Raw genomic sequence first — 19058 nt, forward strand, 5'->3', positions numbered from 1 at the left:
GGGCGAGTCGGTTTGTCAGGCAACATGGTCTCTGCTCTCGTTCTGTTTCTCGCTTTGGGAGGAGCTCACTGACTTCCTCCCCGTCTTTGTCAGACCACCAGCAACACTAGCGCAACATTTTTTTTGTAGTTGTATTTGAGCTACCTTCCTTATTTTCCGTGGCTATTTCAAACTTTCTCCCATTTTTAAATTATACATTTTCTGAGAACTTCATACATGAGTACTGTGTTTACATCACGTCTTCCCCTTTCCCTCTCCAACCTCCTGCTCCCCCTCAAACATATGGCCTCTTCTTTCATTGTTAATATTATTACTACTGGCGCTGTGTGAATTTGCAGATATGTATGTGTGCACACAAGTGAAATAAAATAAATTTTTAAATAAAGAAGAAATCTGTACTAGCGAGACCCTGGCCTTTGCTTCTGCTGTCTTCACAGGGACAATATGGTTAGAAGGGATTGATGTCTGCTCATATGTATACATATATGGATATAGATTACATATAATATATAGTTCAGGTAGCCTTTCATTCTATCTATCTATCTATCTATCTATCTATCTATCTATCTATCTATCTATCTGTTATTGTTTATGTGTGCCTGCCATGTGCGTGCAGGTGCCAAATGAGGCCAGAAGAGGGAGCCAGATTCCCGGAACTGGAGTAACCCACCAGTACAGCCCCACCCCCATTACCACTCAGCACTTGTTTCACTGCAGGCCGCAGGTGACTGTGTGCCCTGCACATGAGCTCAAGCTTGATGACTCCACAACTCAAGATGCTACTGGAGACTGATTAGGGGCCTATGAAACAATGTATCTGTGACCTGGAATTTTGAGACAAGGTCTCATTATGTTGTACAGGTTGACTATTTGGAGTGTAGTCTTCCTGCCTCAGTCTCCCCAGTGCTGGGATTACAGATGTGCACCACATGGCTGACTGTTTCCAGTCTTTGTTGTTTGTAGTTGCTAATGATGCAGGGGCGATGATATCCGGCCATGGAAACTTCTCCACTCACTCAGCTTCACTCGCTGGGCTTCATCTTGTCCATTCAAACATTAGTGTAAACATCATCTCAGGCATGAGCAGATGGTCTCACAATCCTTCCCTTTTTTCCAAACATTCGGCATTTCCTTATCCTTTTCTTCCCAATGCTAACCCTCCACCTCTCACGGTTAAGCTCAGTGAGAATATGGACTTTATCTGCACTGCCCGCTGATGGGAACTCAAAACCTATAAAGCACAAAAGGTATCAGGTGGTCATACACAGCTGAGATCCTAGCACTCAGGAGGGTGAGGATTGAGAATCATGAGTTCCAGGCCAACCTGGGCTATGCAGAGAGACCCTGTGCTTAAAAACCAGAGGGAAACAAAAATGCAGGAAGAAAAAAAGAAAGAAGGAAAGGAGAAAAAGGGAGAACAGGGAATGAACTTAATCAACTGGGACATTGAACATTATCTGAAGATCTGATAGGTTGAATGTGCTCTAACCCTCCACGGATGGTGTAAGCAAGTTGGGCTAGGTTTTCCGTAGCTGAGCAACCCCCCTCCAGCAGACCTCCTTGAAGGTCATGGTAACTGATTCAATTTTAATTTTTACAGTTATAGGGGTGAAACTTGGGGCCTTGAACAGATGCTCTACCTCTGAGCCATGTCCCAAGCTCCTCACTGGGGGACTCTAGGCAGGTGCTCTACCACTGAGCCACATCCCCAGCCCCTCACTGGAGAATTCTAGGCAAGTGCTCTAACACTGAGCCACATCCCAGCCACACCATTTTTATTCAGTAAAACTAGGGGATTTTTTTTTTTTTCTGTTTTGGAGATAGTTTCACACTAGCTCAGGTTGATCTGGAGCTCACTATATAGATAGAGTAGACCTGAGCTTCCAGTGGCCATCTTACCTCAGCCTCTTTTTCATTCAGGTTACTTTTACTCTAATGACACCTCACTGTCAGGTGTCCTCCTGGCTCAGAGAACTAGGTGAGTTTTCACATTCACGATGTCTGCACCCGAACAGGTTCTGACCTGTGTGTGAAAACACTGAGATCTAGCCTGGAGAGATGGCTCAGTGGTTAGGAGCACTGGCTGCTCTAGCAGGGAACCCGGGTTCGATTCCTAGCATCTCTACGGCAGCTCGAAACCATGGGTCCCTCCAGCTGCAGGCGGCCTGCCATCCTCTCCTGGTGTGTGCAGGCGCTGCGCCCATGTGGTACGCAGACACACACCCAAACACACCAAAAGAAAAAAAAAAAAGACTCTGGGACATTTTCTTTACCAAACAAGCAAGACCACTGCTCACCAAGACAGCAGACCAATGTACAGAGGGCTCTGACCATTTCCCACAGTCCCCCAGCAGCAGAGGGAAGCCCAGGATGACTACCCACAGACCCCAGAGCACCCCAGCCACGGTAGGAGGTTCAGAGTGAGATCAGGTGCTAACCCCACACCACTGTGGCCGAGCACAGCTTATGTAAATAATCTTAGTCGCAATAATAAGAGAGATAATTGTTCACAGGTGTCATTTCCTGGGGAAAGAACTCCACCTTTTCTTCTGAGAGGAAATGCTAATAGTTTCATTCAATTTATGAGTCTTAATTAGCACACTGCTGTTCTAATTATTGTGCGGGGTCTGAAATCATCTTCCCTCGCCCCTTCCCCTCTCCCGCACAGCCACACTCAATCACCCACTTCTGTCCTTTATGAATATGCACTTCTGGGCATGTGCGCACATCTGCGCATGCCAATCACACCCAGCACCCAGTGACGGCCTTCTGAAAGCAATCTGTCAGTCTTTGTCAGCGGCCCCTCCCCGCTTTCCTTTTTCTTTCTCGTGCTCACACACAGAGACACAAATGCGGCTTGATTTTTATTTTTAACATGTATTTATCTTTATTTTACACATATGGGTGCTTCGTCTCCACACATATGTGTGCCTCTGCTTCGCTTCAGTGACTAGTGCCCTCAGAGGACAGCGTGTGTCGGATGCCCTGGGGACTGGAGTCACAGATAGTTGTCAATAATCACGTGGGTGCTGGGAATCAAACCCAGGTCCTTTGTAAGAGCAGCCAGCATTCTTAACCACTGGGCCATCTCTCCAGCTCCACAGATATTTCTTTTCTGGCAATCGAAGTATAAACCTTCAGAAAAATTCCACTGTTCTGATTATGCCTCTAAGGTGGTTTTGATGGGAAGATGTTTCCTTCTTTATTCTCCCTCCCTCCCTCCCTCCCTCCCTCTCCCCCCGTGGCTCCGCCTCAGTTTCTTGAGTGCTGTGTTGCACGAGTGGAAGGAAAGGACATCCTTTGGGGCTGATCCTCTCCACACTGAGAGGTAGGGTCTCTTATTTCCATGGCTGCGCTGTGTACCACGGGCTGGCTGGGCACCAGGCATCTCCGTGGCCCTCCTGGCCCCTCCCCCCACCTTGCTGTAGGCGTTCTGGGAACACAGACCCACACCAGTGCGTACGGCCTTTCTAGATTTCTAGTTATGTGTCTATACGTATCTCCGTGTGGGTACATACACTCAAACCCAGGTCCTCAGAGTCCAGAAGAGGAAGCTGGGGTGCTGTGAGCGGCCACGTGGGAGCTGGGAGTTAAACTTGGCTCCTCTGAAAGGGCAGTCGGTGCTCTCAGGCACTGAGCCGTCTCCAAGCCCTGCACCTGGCTTTTTGGATGGGTTCCAGCGGTCAAAGCTGGATCTCCATGCTTGCCTCACTGCCCTTTTTACCCACTCAGCCATCTCCTTGGCCACCTAAGAGCACTGGCTGCTCTTTCAGAGGTCCAGGGTATGCTTCCCCTCATGCGCATGGCTTCTCACAACCACCTGTCGATTCCAGTTCCAGGGAATCTGAAACACACTTCTGGCTTCCACGGGCACTGCCCCCATGCAGTACCCAAGCACACGTGCAGGAAAAACATCCCCACACATAGAACAAGTAAATATTTTTATTAATCAGTTTATTTGCTTTGTATCCCCCCTGTAGCCCTCTCCCTCCTCCCCTCCCAATCCCATACCCTCCCTCCCCCTTCTCTATATATGTCCCTCCCCCAGTCCACGGACAGGGGAGGTCCTCCTCTCCTTCCTTCTGATCCTAGTCTATCAGGTCTCATCAGGAGTAGCTGCACTGTCTTCCTCTGTGCTTGGTAAGGCTGCTCCTCACTCAGGGGGAGGTGATCAAAGAGCAGGCCAATCAGTTCATGTCAGAGACAGTCCCTGTTCCCATTACTATTGAACCCACTTGGACACTGAGCTGCCATGGGCTACATCTGTGCAGGGGTTCTAGGTTATCTCCATGCATGGTCCTTGGTTGGAGTATGAGTCTCAGAAAAGACCCGTGCCCAGATTTTTTGGTTCTGTTGCTCTCCTTGTGAAGCTCCTGTCCTCTCCAGGTCTTACTACTTCCCACTTCTTTCATAAGATTCCCTGCACTCCTCCCAAAGTTTGGCTATAAGTCTCAGGATCTGCTTTGATACGCTGCTGGGTAGAGCCTTTCAGAGGTCCTCTGTGGTAGGCTCCCATCCTGTTCCCTGTTTTCTCCCTCTTCTGATGTCTATCCTTTTTACCTTTCTGAATGGGGATTGAGCATCTTAGCCAGAGTCTTCCTCCTTGGTTAGCTTCTTTAGGTGTTCAGATTTTAGTATGTTTATCCTGTATTATTGGAGTACTATCTACTTATAAGTGAGTATATACCATGTGTATCTTTCTGCTTCTGGGACACCTCACACAGGATGATCTTTTCCAGTTCCCACCATTCGCCTGCAAATTTCATGATTTCCTTGTTTTTTTATCGCTGAGTAATATTCCATTGTGTAGATGTACCACAATTTCTGTATCCATTCTTTAACTGAGGGGCATCTGGGCTGTTTCCAGCTTCTGGCTATTACAAATAAAGCTGCTACAAACATGTTTGAGCAGATGTCTTTGTTGTATACTTGAGCATCTTTTGGATATATGCCTAGGAGTGGTAAAGCTGGATCTTGAGGAAGCTCTATTCCTAATTGTCTGAGAGAGCGCCAGATTGATTTCCAAAGTGGTTGTACAAGTTTACATTCCCACCAGCAGTGGAGGAGGGTTCCCCTTTCTCCACAACCTCTCCAGCATGTGTTGTCACTTGAGTTTTTGATCTTAGCCATTTTGATGGGTGGTAAATATTTTTAAATTTTTTTCACAATTTATTCATGACATATCTCTATCAAGGCCTCTTTGCTCAACTCCTCCCAGTCCTACTGCCCCTCCCACTCCCACCCTTCCCATCCCCTTCCCCTAGTCTACTGAAACAGGGAGTTCTCCTCCTTTGCCATCTGCCCATAGCTTGTCAAGTCTCATCAGGACTGCCTGGATCTGTATCACCAGGGGTAAGTGATCAAAGATCAGGCAACTGAGTTCATGACAGAGGCAGCCCCTGCTCCCCTCACTTAGGAATCCACATGGACACTGAGCTGCCTATAGGCTACATCTGAGCAGGGGGTCTAGGAGCTTTCCATGCTTGGTCCTTGGTTGGTGCATCTATCTCTGCAGGAACCCCCTCCCCCCGGGCTTAGATATTTTACCTTTCTCCTTGTGGAGCCAAAAAAATCTTTAAAAAAGGTTTTTATACACGTGGGTATGGGGGTGTAGACCTGTAATCCCAGTTTTGGAAGTCTGAAGCAGGAGAATCCTGAGTTTGAGGACAGCCTGGGCTATATAGCAAGATATTCGGGAGGGGAAGGAAGGGGGGGGAGGAAGGAAGGGAGGGAAGGAGAGAGAGAGGGAGGGAGGAGGGAGCAAGAGAATGAATGAGAACAACAGAACAGAACCCCATGTACCCTCACTGGTGGTTACTGATCTCCACCTCTATCAATCTGACCTTCTCATCAACAAAAAGACACCTTGGATAATTGAAAAGAGCTTTATTTTGTATATAATCCCCTTATACAACAAATTAGAAATGTTCTTTGTAAGGTTTTTCCCAACAGATGCCACACACTGGCAATGGGCACAGGAAGGTCAGCTGCTGCTCCAACCTGACAGCAGCCCAGCTCTCTCCCCCAGACGAGGCGTGAGTCATGACTGGAGCGCGCAGGCTCGCGGCCCAACAGACAGGATCCGAGAGCAACTTACTGCTCTTCTACTGGTTCCAAGCTGTGATTTAAAACCAAACGCTTCAAGTGTACTTTGGCTAAGGGCGGGCTAAGCTTTTGGGAAATACCTCTTGAATGGCCCGAGGTCCACTAAGCGTCTTAGTTAGCCAGTTGGCTAACACATCGGAAGCAACACGGTTGACACGGCGGGACCCTCCTTACTCACGGAACTCTGCCAGGCACGGGAACAGTAACTGTCTATTTAACAGTCAATATGGAAAACTGGCCAACAGTGCGTCCACTCGCCAATCTTCTGATGAGACGCCAGGGGCTCTTACTTCACGGGGGTCCTTGTCTGCAGCCCTATTTCTTGCATAAATCATACCAGCAACATGATTTGGGAATAATACTCTTGAACCTTCCTGTCAGCTGAGACTTCCCCCCAGCACTGGGTAGAACCCAGGACCTCGTGCGTGTTAAGCGAGCTCTCTACCTCTGAGCCACACGCCCAGCCTCCAGCTTAGACATTAGAAAGGTGGGATGAGCACATAAGGCAATTCCCGACGGACTTGAAGCTCGGCTATCTCCTTCAGTTTAATTCCCTCAATATCTAATAACTTTCCTGCTCACATTTTTATTTAAAACTAAAAGATTTTTTTTTTTTTTTTTTTTTTTTTTTTTTTTTTTTTTTTGCAAAAGTGCTTTTTTATCTGTCTGTCTTCCTTCTGCAGTGCTGGGGGATCAAGCCTAGGGCCTTGTGCAATGCCAGGCAAACACTCTACTGCCAAGCACACGCCCAGCCCTCTGGTGGTCAGGCTCTGTTCTCACTATCGGAAGCAGGTGCGCACCCACAGACCCGGGGTGGGCTGCCGCTGGGGCATGGCTCCGGGAAGGCAGGCAGGAGGCCTCGCCACCTTCCACACTGCAGCAGGTGGCTCCAGGAGCGCTGGAGACGCGAGGCTCCGAGGAGTCAGGAGTGGAGTTAATTAAGAGTACTTCTGCTGTACTGAGAGGTGCTTCTGTGAACTCAGAAGCAAAGCCTCGTGCTTGCTCTATCCAGGGCGGCGGCTGAGTGCTAGTACAGCCGTGCCCGGGGCCCACAGCAGAAATGAGACCTCCAAGGCGCGGGCTTCAGCACGCACAGCGGGGGGCAGCGGCCAAGGGCAGATCCGTTTTCCTCCCGAGTGCCAGAAGACAAGGTCATAAGCTAGTCTTCATCAGAGCTAAAAATATCAAACTTGATTTGCTGAAAGATTTGATCGCTAAGAGTAAAAACTTGTACTGTACATATCACAGTGTCTTGGGGAGAGCGCCCGTGGGAAGACTGTTTTGGCACTTCTCACTGTCTAGGAAATGGTTTGGCAGCAATGGCGCCGTGGAGAAGGCACGCGCCGGCCAGCGTGCCTTCATCACGGTAAGGATGTACCTCCAAGTCTAGGTCCATGGCTCTTGGATACCAAGACGCCAAACACCAAGCAATTAGACGAATGCGTACAGGAATGTTTAAAACAAATGCAAACTCACTCACAAAGTAACAGTCGCGATGTGCCTTGCCCGCGCCTGCTTTCCCCTAAGAGTAAGGCACTGGCCCAGAATGCTCCACCAGCAGCAGGCATGCGGTCTTGCTGGCTTCCTTAAACTCTTAGCACTGAGGAGCATGTTTTCTCGCTGCGTTACCCCAAACTGCACCAGTCTCCGACCTCATTAAGGGGTCCAGAAAAGGCAGGATTCCAAAGTTTCAACGGCCTAAATTGAATAACCTGTCAGCGTCTTACTTAAATGAGTTTTTCACAAAACCTCTGTACCTGAAGAGACAATGGGAACACATTGTGAATGCTACTTAGCAGCAACCGGACAGCGAGTCATCAGCGCGAGTGGCGCTCTCTGGCCTGACGCTTGAAGGGATTTATTGCACTAACAAGTGGGGAGAAACACTTAAATCACTTCTAAATGGCAAGAGCGGGAGAGAAAGTTAATTTCATTAGCTATCTTGATTTAATTAAGTGGACAATATGCCTGTCTCAGCAGCTCTCACATGCCCTCGCCATTAGAAATGAATTATACAAGCAATCCGGAAGCTCTGGGCAGGTGCACCACCCCTCTCCTGCTGTTTACAAATGCGCGCTGCTGGGAGGGCCCTGGTCACCTGTCAGTGAGGAGCGTGATATCTTCAGGGCCGAGGGAAGACTGGAGACCACAGGTCAAAGGGTATGAAAATGCCACACAGAAACGGTGCAGCGGACCCCGGTGGCTGGCCTCGTCCACACTTACCAGGGCAGCCCTCACGGTGCTGTTCCGACGCCTGATGGTGTCCGGTGATTTGAAGACACTGACACAGGATTTAATCTGAAAGCTAGGAGCCATGTGACTACCCGGCAGGCAGTTTTAGAAGAAATTGGAAATAAAATTGAAGCCAGAACCACAGCCACCCAAGTGGCTGAGAAACCTCACAACGCCAAAGTACAAGTTCAGCCCACCTAAGTGACAATGTCAACAAACGGCTAAAACCTGCAGCTTCTGTGAAACCAGTGGAGATGGAGACGCTGGCTCCAAAGACCCTTGCCTGTCCCTGAAGATGTCTCCGTGGAGGAGAGAGCCTCTGCCAAGCGTTCTCTGCAAGGCTGAGTATACAGATAACGAGGCCAGGAGAGCGCTCAGCCTGCAGTGACCACATGAAGGACATCTACCAGTACCTCAGGCAGCTTGAGGTTTTGCAGTCTATGAACCCACACTTCTCAGATGGAAGAGATAGAAATGGACATATGGCTGGTCCAAGTCCATTCCGAGCTCCGGCCTCTGCACTGCCATTGTGGGCAGGTTCCTATAGGCTAAGCCAGTCTGCCAGAAGAAGCTGCAGCTAGCTGCACTCACAGCTCTGCTCTAGGCTTCCAAATATGAGGAGATGTTTTCTCCAAACAGCGAAGACTTTGTGTGCATCACAGACAATGCTTACCCCGGTTCCCAGATCCAAGAAATGGAGACTGATTTTGAAAGAGCTGACACCCGAGTTGGGCCGGCCTTTGCCTCTCTGCTTCCTAAGGCGGGCCTCAGAAGCCAGGAGGTCGCTTCAGCCAAGGGTCTGAGGGAGTGGACTCTCATCAGCCTTCTCAGGTTGCAGCCGGCGCTCCCCGCCTGTCTCAGAAGGCGCTGGGCCAAGGAGAAGGGAACTTGGAGCAGCAGCACGACACAGGACGCACGGAGGGCGAAGCCCTGCAAGTCATGCAGCTCGTGGCCAAGGATGCGGTGAACGCCAATGAAACCTCACCAAGTTCATCGCGGTCAAGAACAAGTTAGCAGCAGAAGCCCGAAGGTCGCCACGACCCCTCAGCTGACCTCCACAACCATCAAAGGCCTGGCTTCCCCTCTGCTGGGCAGGCCTTGGGCTGCTGGGCTTCCATCCTGCCCTCCTCGGATTTTGTACATACTCTAGTTTACTTCACAAAACCTCTCCTCAGCCTAACTTTCTAAATGTGGATTGAGGGAACACAAAGCTAATGCTTTTCGTAAGGTATCCGTGTACATCTGTCCACTCTACACTGAAGAAATGTAGGGTGGCCTACCATAACTGTGCTCTGTGCTGAGGGAAAATAAAGCTATTGATTTTCTTAAGGTTAAAAAGAAAGAAAAGAAAAAAAAAAAAAAAGAAGATGCCACACGGAACTCAAAGAGTCAAGAGACAGACTAAAAACCTAAAAACCTTAGACTATAAGTTTCTAGGCTATGAAAAAATTACAAACGCTAAAAACACAAAAGTTTACAAAGTTTTGCAAATCCAGTAAGTTGAAATGAGTAGGAAACAAAGCAAAACTATTTTACTTGCAAGAGAGATCAAAAAGCATGGCTAGATTCCCCACGCAGACTTCTGGTATAAGCCCTGTGACATTTGCTGCTTTGACGCAGCGTCTCTTTACACAGCCATGGCTGGCCTGGAACTCACGATATAGACCAGGCTAGCCTTGAACTCTCAAGAGATTCGTCTGCCCCTGCCTCTGAGTGCTAGGATTAAAGGAGTGTGTCACCATGACTGGCCTGGTAGCACCCTGATTGCTGTGCCAAGAATTAAAACACACACTCTAAGTCTGCAGACACACTGAACATGTGACATTTCAGAGCACAAATGGAACAGTTACGATTCAAAGACCTAACATAATTTGTTTCTTCACTCGTGTGAAAAGCATGGTAAATTGGAAAATGTTATAAACTTTTAACAAGACAGGACAGTAAGCTTTTAGAAAGCCACCGACGGTCTCAGGCGAGGAGATGCCAGTAACTGAGTTGTGCAGCCTGTCAACTACACTCACTCACAACTGGCTCAGCTTCACTGAAAATCACAAGCATTTCAGATCTTAAACAGGCTCTCATTTTCCAGGCCGCCAGAGGGTCACACGTGATTCCCTCAATGGCAAAATCCCCAGCCAGCCTTGGGCAGGTGCACCTGTTAGGCTAGGAACACTCACGGAAAAGACAGCCAGGCTGGAAAAGACTGGCCTTGGCGGAAGGGCTTAGGACGATGGCGGGGCTTGTCTGCAGGCTGTCTGCAAGCCCAGCATGCCAAGCCCACTGCTGACTCCCGGATGCCAACTCTGTCAGCTGTAGACGCACGGTGGTTTTAAGAATGGACCTGGTTACTTGTTTCTGGACAGTTTGTAGACGTGGAACGTCTTGTTCTGGAATACTCTAGTGAAGTGGGCTGTGTAGGAAGGCAGGTTCCTTTTGATCTCCTCACAGAAGCGAGGATGTTCTGCAGGTCTCAAGTCAGGGTCACTCTCTCCCGGCCCATCCATCTCCTGAAAAGAAAACAAACCCAAATACAACGTGAGTGGTGGAGGTGAGCCCTCGTCCACTCATCAGTCCACGCCACCCATTCACCCACCTACGTATCTACCCGTCCATCCTGGCTTTTGTTTATTGCTCTAATTTTGAAACAAGGTCTCTCTCTGTAGCCCCAGGCAGCCTGGAAATCCAGATATATCCCTGCCTTTGCCCTGAGTGGTGGGATTAAAGGCATCCAGCGCTCTGTCCAGCCCACATCCTGCTTTTGGGAACAGGACCTCACTACATAGCTAGGCTGGCCTAGGCTGGCTTACAACTCCTAATCCCCCTGTTCTAGCTTCATGAATGCTGACACGGAAAGCATCTGTCACCACAGCCACTGGGAAAAAAAAAGTCACATTTATAAAGCCAATAAAAAGCAGGTAGGTCCTGGGCTTCCCTAGAGAAGTGATGCTGACCAGGTAAACGGTAGTTCAGTGTGAGCACCACCCAGAGATCAGATGATCTATCTCGCTCTCCTCCCTCCAAGGCTGGAAAAGAGAATTCTGTGTCATAAGACTTGTCGCCATTAACAGAGCAGAACCAGAACTCAGGTGTCCCCCTGGCTAATCTTTTGTCAACTGGTAAAACTGGACTCATCTGAGAGAGAACCTCAGCTGAGGGGCGCCAGCATCAGACTGCCTCAATCAAGTCAACGCGGCATCTGCCGAGCGCTGCGGGAGGGAGCAGGCTCCCGTGGCTGGTGCTGCTCCTGGGGGGCAGGTCCTGGGCGGCACAGAAAGCGGCCGAGGAAGCCATGGACAGCAAGCTGCTAAGCAGGGTCCTTCCGCAGTGTCTGCCTCCGTTCCTGCCCTGCCTTCCCTTTGGGGTGGACTGTAAGCTGTTAAACCCTTTCCCCTCCAGGCTGCTTTTAGTCTTGGAGTTTGTCACAGCACTAAAACGCCGACTGAGCCACCGTTCCTAGAAGCACACTGTCTTGTCCTGTCCACAAAAGTTAAACGCAAAGAACTACAGCAACTGGAGAGAATTCCCTGGCTCAGGTGTCACGAGGAAGAGCAACGCACAGGCCTGCCACACGCGTGCGTTCTGCGCACCCTCTGGATCCAAGGCAGTGGCTGCTGATTACTTTCCTTGGCAAGAATCTGAGTCCCAGTTCTGCACCCCAGGCTGGTTTTGGATTTAGGCTAGTTTCCACTGTCAGCTTTTATAGCATTGGTTACATCACATCCCCCAAGAACAAAGACCCTGTTTCCTGTGACCTGGCCCAGCTCCAAGGGAGACACAGCTTGTTCTGTGTGGAGGGCAAGATTAGCTACCCCGAGGCTGTGTATGGATGGTGGACGAGGGGGAGCAGGATGTGGGCCACGGGGCCTGGGAAAAGGGGGTGGCCCACTGCCTGATACTTAAAAGATGTGCCAAAAGGATCAGTGTGCTTGGAGCACTGTGCTTGGAGGCAGATGTGTTGCAGATAGCAGAAATTTTACGCAGGGCTATATCAGGCAAACCTGCCCACGGCAGCGGTGCTCTAGCTGAGGCAAACTGGGAACCTGCAGCTTTCCGGGCCCTGGCCCAGAGCCCGCTCTCACTGACAAGCAGGACCTCTACAAATGTCTGACTTGTAATGTCATTTATCCACATGGTTTAAAGTGATCAACATCCCTTGAAATTCCTGCTGGATTTCCACCCTCTCTGAAAGCTTCCCAGGATGAAGAAGCAACTTGCTCACGTGTCCATTGGCGACATCCAGCAAATCTCGAAGCCGGCAGCCCCTGTGGTGCCGGCGTTCATAGCAGATGCTGTCTTCCAGGATCACAAAGTCAGCACCGAAGGACCTCAGGAGTGCGTGCACGTCCTCTGGGGACCTCTTCGCATATATCTGATAAACCTTCAGAATGAGGTAGAAACAGGACAGGGAATTGGTGGAGGAGGAGAGGGAACATCCCTTGGGGGGATGCTAAGAGCTGACGCTCCAATCCCCTGCGGCCCAGGCCACTCTTGTCCTGTCAGTCACAGTCTGGAGTAGTCGGGGGGTGGAGAATTTCCAAATGGATATTGTAATTATTTAATAGGAAGAGGGGAAAGAAGTCCCACTGAACACATGCAGCATAGCGCCAGCAGCACTCGGATTTAGACTGAGTCACTTTCAGATTTGAATATGTTTATCATCTTATAATTCTGAGGATTTTAAACCTGGCTGAGTCAACAGGACAAACAAGCAGGCTGGTGGCACCGTTTGGGCACATGTGTGTCTAGGAGGGAGACCTGGTTTCCCAGCACGGCAAGGCCCCTGGCCTTGGTTGGAGCAGGCCCTGCTGCTCTGTGGCTGTTCCATTGTGTCCTGCTGGCCCAGGAGGACCAACCTCAACCTCTTCCCTGGGGAATGTCCTAGGGAATCTGCAATAGCAGCCTTCCCCAGGGCTGCCCTGCCCTCTTCAAGTGCACCACAATGCACCCTAAGCAAACACTTCTGGGAGAAGGCAGCTGTGGGCACAGCACAGGGCCGAGAGAAGCATGCTTCCTCTGCGGCCCTGATCCGACACTGTGTGAGGGCCTGATTCAGGATAAGACATCCACAGGGAAGGGGAGATGGTTGGGTGATCTGCCCTTATCGCCTGCTGAGGTCTGAGAGGCAGCCTGGGCCGAGAAGACTCAATGTCCTGACTGAAGGTGACTGCTGGTGTCCCTGGGACCTCCATGGTTAGGGCTTTCCATCCGGTACCACTGGGAGAGGGCGGCGCACAGCCGTCTTTCTGTAGCACTGCAGAGTAACTCCTAATGGAACCAGATATGGGCCGAGCTGCTAACACTTCAGCCAGATGAAAACCTCTTTAGCTCTTTAACAATATTGCAAAGCAGGGGCCGGAGAGATGGCTCAGAGTGTACGCTGTTCTTACAGAGGACTAGCATTCAGTTCCCAGTACCCATGCTGGGTGGCTTACAATTAACTGTGACTCCAGCTCCAGGGGATCCGATGCCTTTGGCCTCTGCGAGCACCTGTACACATATGCACAACTAGCAACTAGCGAAGCCCCAAAGCACACTTTACACATAATTACAAGGGAACCGAAAGGAAAAGTGGTGGTTAGTGTAGGCCAGGCACATCAGGACAGGCCTGTAATCCCAGCACTCAGAAGGCTGAGGCAGAAGGATTACAAGTATGAGGCTAGCTTGTCTGAGGCTGCAAAGTGAGACCCTTCCTCCAAAAAAAAAAAGCAGCAGCCTGAAGCACCGATCAGTATGGATTCTTGCTGATAAAGACTGGGCACCAGTGCTGGCCGGCACTGATATCTGCATGTTCACAGGGGCCTTGATAACACCTCCTCTCAGTGCTGACATACCAGTAGACACTGTGCAGATACAGGTTTCCTCTCTCGACCACTCTGTATGACATAAGTGGCCTAAACGACTGAAGACACAGCACACACACATGAAGCATTTGGCTTTCAAAATGGTCAGGAGGGGCTGAGCTTGTGGCTCAGTAGCCAGGGCTCGCCTTCACCTGAGGTCCGTCTGCACAGTGCCACTGCACTGGTACAGTCAGCTCCGGAATGGAGTGTCAAGAAAAAGGAGGGTGGACTACGGTAGTTCTTTGTGAGAGGAAGAATGGGTGGGGCTGGAGAGATGGCTCAGACCTTAAGTGCACGTCCTATTCTTGCAATTCAAGGACCCAAGTTCAGTTCCCAGCACCCCCACCAGGAGGCTCATGACCACCTCTAACTCCAGCTTCAGTGTGGATCTGATGCTCTCCTGGCCTCTGTGGGCACCACACTCAAGTGTGCATATGCACACAGACACAGACAGGCAGGCAGGCAGGCAGACAGGCAGACAGACAGAGAGACAGACAGGCAGGCATGCTCTTTGCCTCCTGGGGAGGCAGCGAGTAACAGGGTACAGGGGCGAGGTGAACACAGCTCAGCCACTCCCTCCTGTATTCCCTGAACTCTGAAGCAGGTGACTGTATTATTATCTTTTTAAACAACCAGCAACAGTAAACACCCCCAACATTGCCACTCCCCTCCCCACCAGAAATGGCCCAGGGCTGGTTTATGAGCCATAACCATTATGTTCTCCCTTCTGTTCCTTTCCTTCCAAAATCACAAGCTCCAAGGCTTCCCCACATCCTAAATGCTGCCTCCCACATCCCAGGAGCTTCTCCTCTCAACCCTTTCCTAAGAGGAGCATGTGCTGTGCCCAGCCCTTAAAAGGCAGAGTCAGGAGATGCCAGGCCCATGCCCTTATGTCCTGGCTTCCTCTAAACCACAGGCTGGAGATGGTAGCATGCGGTCCCTTCTCATGGCACAGGGAGGCCTGCCTGCTACCCTCGGGGGCAGCACAGGGCACGGAGAAGCAAGCACAGGCAAAGATGGGCCTCACCGCTTGGGTCCGCTCTCGCAGGCTTTTGTCTTCATAGTGTGGGTGGTTGGTTAGGGTCCGTCCTGTGCACAGCTTGACTCCAGCCAGCAACTGCATGCTTCCAGCAAACACAGCCTTTCTTGGTGTGTTAGAGCTACGAGGTTTCAGAGTGTGAATTAACTCCAACACCAAGATTTCCAAAATGACATCTCCCCCTCAGAATTACCCAGCTCTGAAGGGGAGTATGAAGAATCAGGGGTCGCACAAATGATCTGAACTGACATACAGCCAAGATATTTTATGCACACTTTAATTATTTACTTATTTTGACACATTCTCATGATATGTCACCCAGGCTCATCTGAAACGCAAGCTTTTCCTGCCTCAGCTTCGGCCCGCTTCCTATCTGTTTTCTGTCCACTAGGAGGAAGGCCTGGGTGGGGGTGTTAGCTTTCCATGTGAACGGTTGTCTTTTATGATGGGCTGTTTTAAGAGGCAGGTAGCCAGCTCCTGAGTCCAGCATCTCTGCACCATCCTTTTCTGCTACTGGGCAGAGAGAGGTGTGGTCTAACAAAAGATCTCTGCACCTGCAGCTGCTTTTTGAGCTAAAGTAAAGGGTGGCTGAGAGCAAGGCATGGAAGGACCTGTGGCTGGAGAAATGGCTCAGTGGTTAAGGACACTGGCTGCTCTAGGGGTACAGTGCCCTGCACCCACTCAGCGTCTCACAACCCACACTAACTCCCATTCCAGGAGGATTCCATTGTCTGGCTTTCTCAAGCAACGCATGCAGAAGGTGTGTGTGTGTGTGTGTGTGTGTGTGTGTGTGTGTGTGTGTGTGCACGCAGAAACTCATACACAAAAAAGTTTAAGAAATGGTAATAAAAACAGTAAGTGAGAGGTCAGGGAAATTATGACTCAATTCCATGGGGTCAAAATAGCAAAATTATGTAAAGAAATAAAATCTGGTATTATTGGAAATGACATGTAGAGAAAAAAGCCCTGTAACCATAAATGCAAAAGTTGGGAAGAAGCTTCTAAAGAGAAAATCCATCACTAAGAGAGGATGTGCATTATTTCTGATATGGAAACGTTCTGCATACGCCACATGGAAGGTATGTCCCCTTTCCTAGGCCCTGGAGAGAAAGATCTTTTCTTCTTCTAAAAATTTTCACACTGAGTTTTACCATGTAGCCCAGGCAAAATCACCATCCTGTTGTCTCAGCTTCTCGGGGGATGGGCTGATAGACGGCTGGTCAAAGCAAGAGCCGTAGTAGCTGCCTTAGTCCCCTCTATCTGGCAAAAGCCAGGAGCTGTTATTGGGGGCACCAGGCCTCTGCCCCAAAGAGATATTTCCCAGATGCTCACCAGGAGCATCCCAAGATATGTTTATCTTTGAGTTAAGAAACAGGAGGGGCCAGGTGGTGGTGACACACACCTTTAACCCCAGCACTGGGGAGGCAGAGGTAGGTGGATCTCTGTGAGTCTGAGGCCAGCCTGGTTCAAAGAGCCAGTTCTAGGCCAGCCATCGCTACATAGTAAGATCTTGTCTCAAAAAAAAAAAAACAAAAACAAAAACAAAAGACTAGAAAGAAAAGAAATACGAGCTGTTGGTGATTGGAGCTGAAATGATGGAGGCACTCTTGAAGGCTATTGGAAATTCAAGAACAGAGCCAGAGCAGGCTGCTGCAGTCTTTGGACAGCAAGGCCTGCACTGCAACCGGCTCCGCGGCTCCGCGGCTCCGCGGCGGGGCTCGGGGCCGCCTCGTCACGTTCCTCTTTATTCCAACTTAACACTAAGAATACAGCCTGGATGCAGGCCAGCAAGGGCCTACGGATGTCTGGGGGCAAGACACACTCTGCTTCAAGTGGTGACACTTACAGATAGATTACGTTCAGAAAAACTCGAGATTTTCTTCCTAACGATGACATCCATCTATGGTTGCATTCCAAAGAGACTTCCCGGGTGAGGGGAGAAGAGCGGATGGAATTACAATGAGCAGGGAAGGAATGACAGACACATCATCTGCACCCTCCCTCACCCTCACTGAAGTCTAAAATCTGGATTCCAACAGAGAGAAAAGTTTAGCACGAGCTTGGCCGGCCTGCCGCGGTTGTCAGCATTGTAACAGGCAGATTCGGGAACACAAAACAGATAGACGCCTGCTCTGCCCCCAGATCTGATCTTACAGGCAAGTTTGACACTGGTCCCACATGGTCGGCAGAGCAGGAGGGTTCTGAAGGACTGGGAGGGTCTAAATAAAGGCAGAGAACTCCATGGGCAAGCACTCAGGGAAATTCGGTTTGTTTCAATTAATGTGCACTTAACACTTAGCCTGGACCTCGTCTATCTTCCTACCCTGCGTTCAGAGTCTAAACTTTAGTTACAGTCTGAATTTTAGACTGTCTCACAGTTGCTAATGGGAATAAATATGAATGAGAGCAGAGCTGTTTTTTCCCCGGGCCAGTCTTCATTCCCGCTGGATCCTCTCAGTGGTCTAAGCCACCACACTGCAGTAAGCCCACGGAGACACAGCCTCTGCCTGACACAGGGTGAGAAGACACAGGAAAAGGAGCCGTGTCTGGCGGAGCAGGAGGCAGAGGCGGCCCTGATTTCATTGTGTCTTGAAGTGCAAGGCTTCAACAGGTGAATTACCACTGAACTAATGGACAAACTGAACATTTCAAAAAATTTACAAAATTATGCAGATGGGAGAAATGATTCATTAACTATAAAGGTGTGGGGCTGGGGTGACTGAGAACACTGGCTGCTCTTCCAGAGGACCCTGGTGGGATTCCTAACACCCACACCGGAGGACGCAGGTCTGTAACTACAGTTCCGGGAACCTGATGTCCCCTTCTGGCCTCCGTAGACACTGCATAGGCCTGGTGCACTTCCGTGCAGGCAGGCAAACACTCAGACACGTTTAATAAGAGGTTCACCAGCACCCAACGTCTGGACTAAGACAACATTATCTTTAAAACACACAGACATTCTTTCTACCCTGATTAAAAGCAAAGGAAATTCAGTGTGTGCTCTTCAGTTGTGCTGAGAACATTCCGAACACGGCAGGCTTCTTGACTGTAGCGACTACTTGCAGTGAAGATCTCCGAAAGGCAAGCAATTAAAATGACATTCCTCAAAATAGTCCCATCTACATCTTTCTTAATTGCATAAGAGACTTTCCAGGCAGCAAAAATGTGGCATTCCAGGATAGACTAGCACAAAGCATGAACTGGCCAGGCAGCTGCTGCTTCAGCCTTGCTCACGTAAATGTGCTTTCTAGTCACACCCAAAGCCCGTCAAGGCACCACCTGGCTTTGGCTGAAAGAGATACAAGAAGGCAGAGGAGCCAGGAATCCAATCTCTGCACCTACGCAAGTGTCAGGAGGGCACACCTCAGCGCCTACTGGGAGGAAACGCACACCACAGTGAGCACATGGTGGGCAGCAGGCAGCCAGGTGTCCAGCTGGGCTCCAAGCAGAGATAGTGCCAGCCTCCCCGCTCATGGAGAGGTGGCTGAGGCTGTATGACCAGAGACCTGGCCTCCATAAAAAGTCCCTGCAGGCTAACATGTCTTTATACAAATGTAAAGAATTAAAATCTGCCTAGAGTTGTGGCACAAGTCTAGGCCCAGAGAGCAAGATCCCATCTGGAAGAAAGGGAAAGGGGGAGGGAGGAAGACAGGATGGAAGGGAGGGAGGGAGAGAGACAGAGGAAGAGAGAGAGGCCCCATTCTTTCGGCTGGTTGGCTGAGATGAGGTCTCATCCATCCCAGGCTGTCCTCCAGCTCATTAGGTCGCCGAGGATGCCCCGGGACGCCCGATGTTCACGGTTCCTCCTCCCTGAGGAGGTGCTAGGAATACAGGCTTGGGTC

At 50.0% G+C, this 19058-nt stretch overlaps 1 protein-coding gene and 1 pseudogene across 1 annotated transcript in view; one reads left to right on the forward strand and one right to left on the reverse strand.

Annotated features, from left to right (window-relative positions):
- Positions 1-5871: 5871 nt before the first annotated feature.
- Dpy19l3 (dpy-19 like C-mannosyltransferase 3) overlaps positions 5872-19058 on the reverse strand; it is a 69498-nt gene continuing 56311 nt past the window's right edge. The window contains exons 17-19 of the mRNA XM_021651518.2: positions 15205-15337; positions 12557-12715; positions 5872-10844 (exon numbers count right to left, since the gene is read on the reverse strand). Of these exons, the coding sequence (XP_021507193.1) occupies positions 10683-10844; positions 12557-12715; positions 15205-15337 (454 nt within the window). The 3' untranslated portion in view covers positions 5872-10682. The remainder of the gene's footprint in view (positions 10845-12556; positions 12716-15204; positions 15338-19058) is intronic.
- Positions 8111-9487, forward strand: LOC110557260 (G2/mitotic-specific cyclin-B2-like; annotated as a pseudogene).

This window comes from Meriones unguiculatus, chromosome 14 (genome assembly GCF_030254825.1).
Source record: "Meriones unguiculatus strain TT.TT164.6M chromosome 14, Bangor_MerUng_6.1, whole genome shotgun sequence".
NCBI lineage: Eukaryota > Metazoa > Chordata > Mammalia > Rodentia > Muridae > Meriones > Meriones unguiculatus.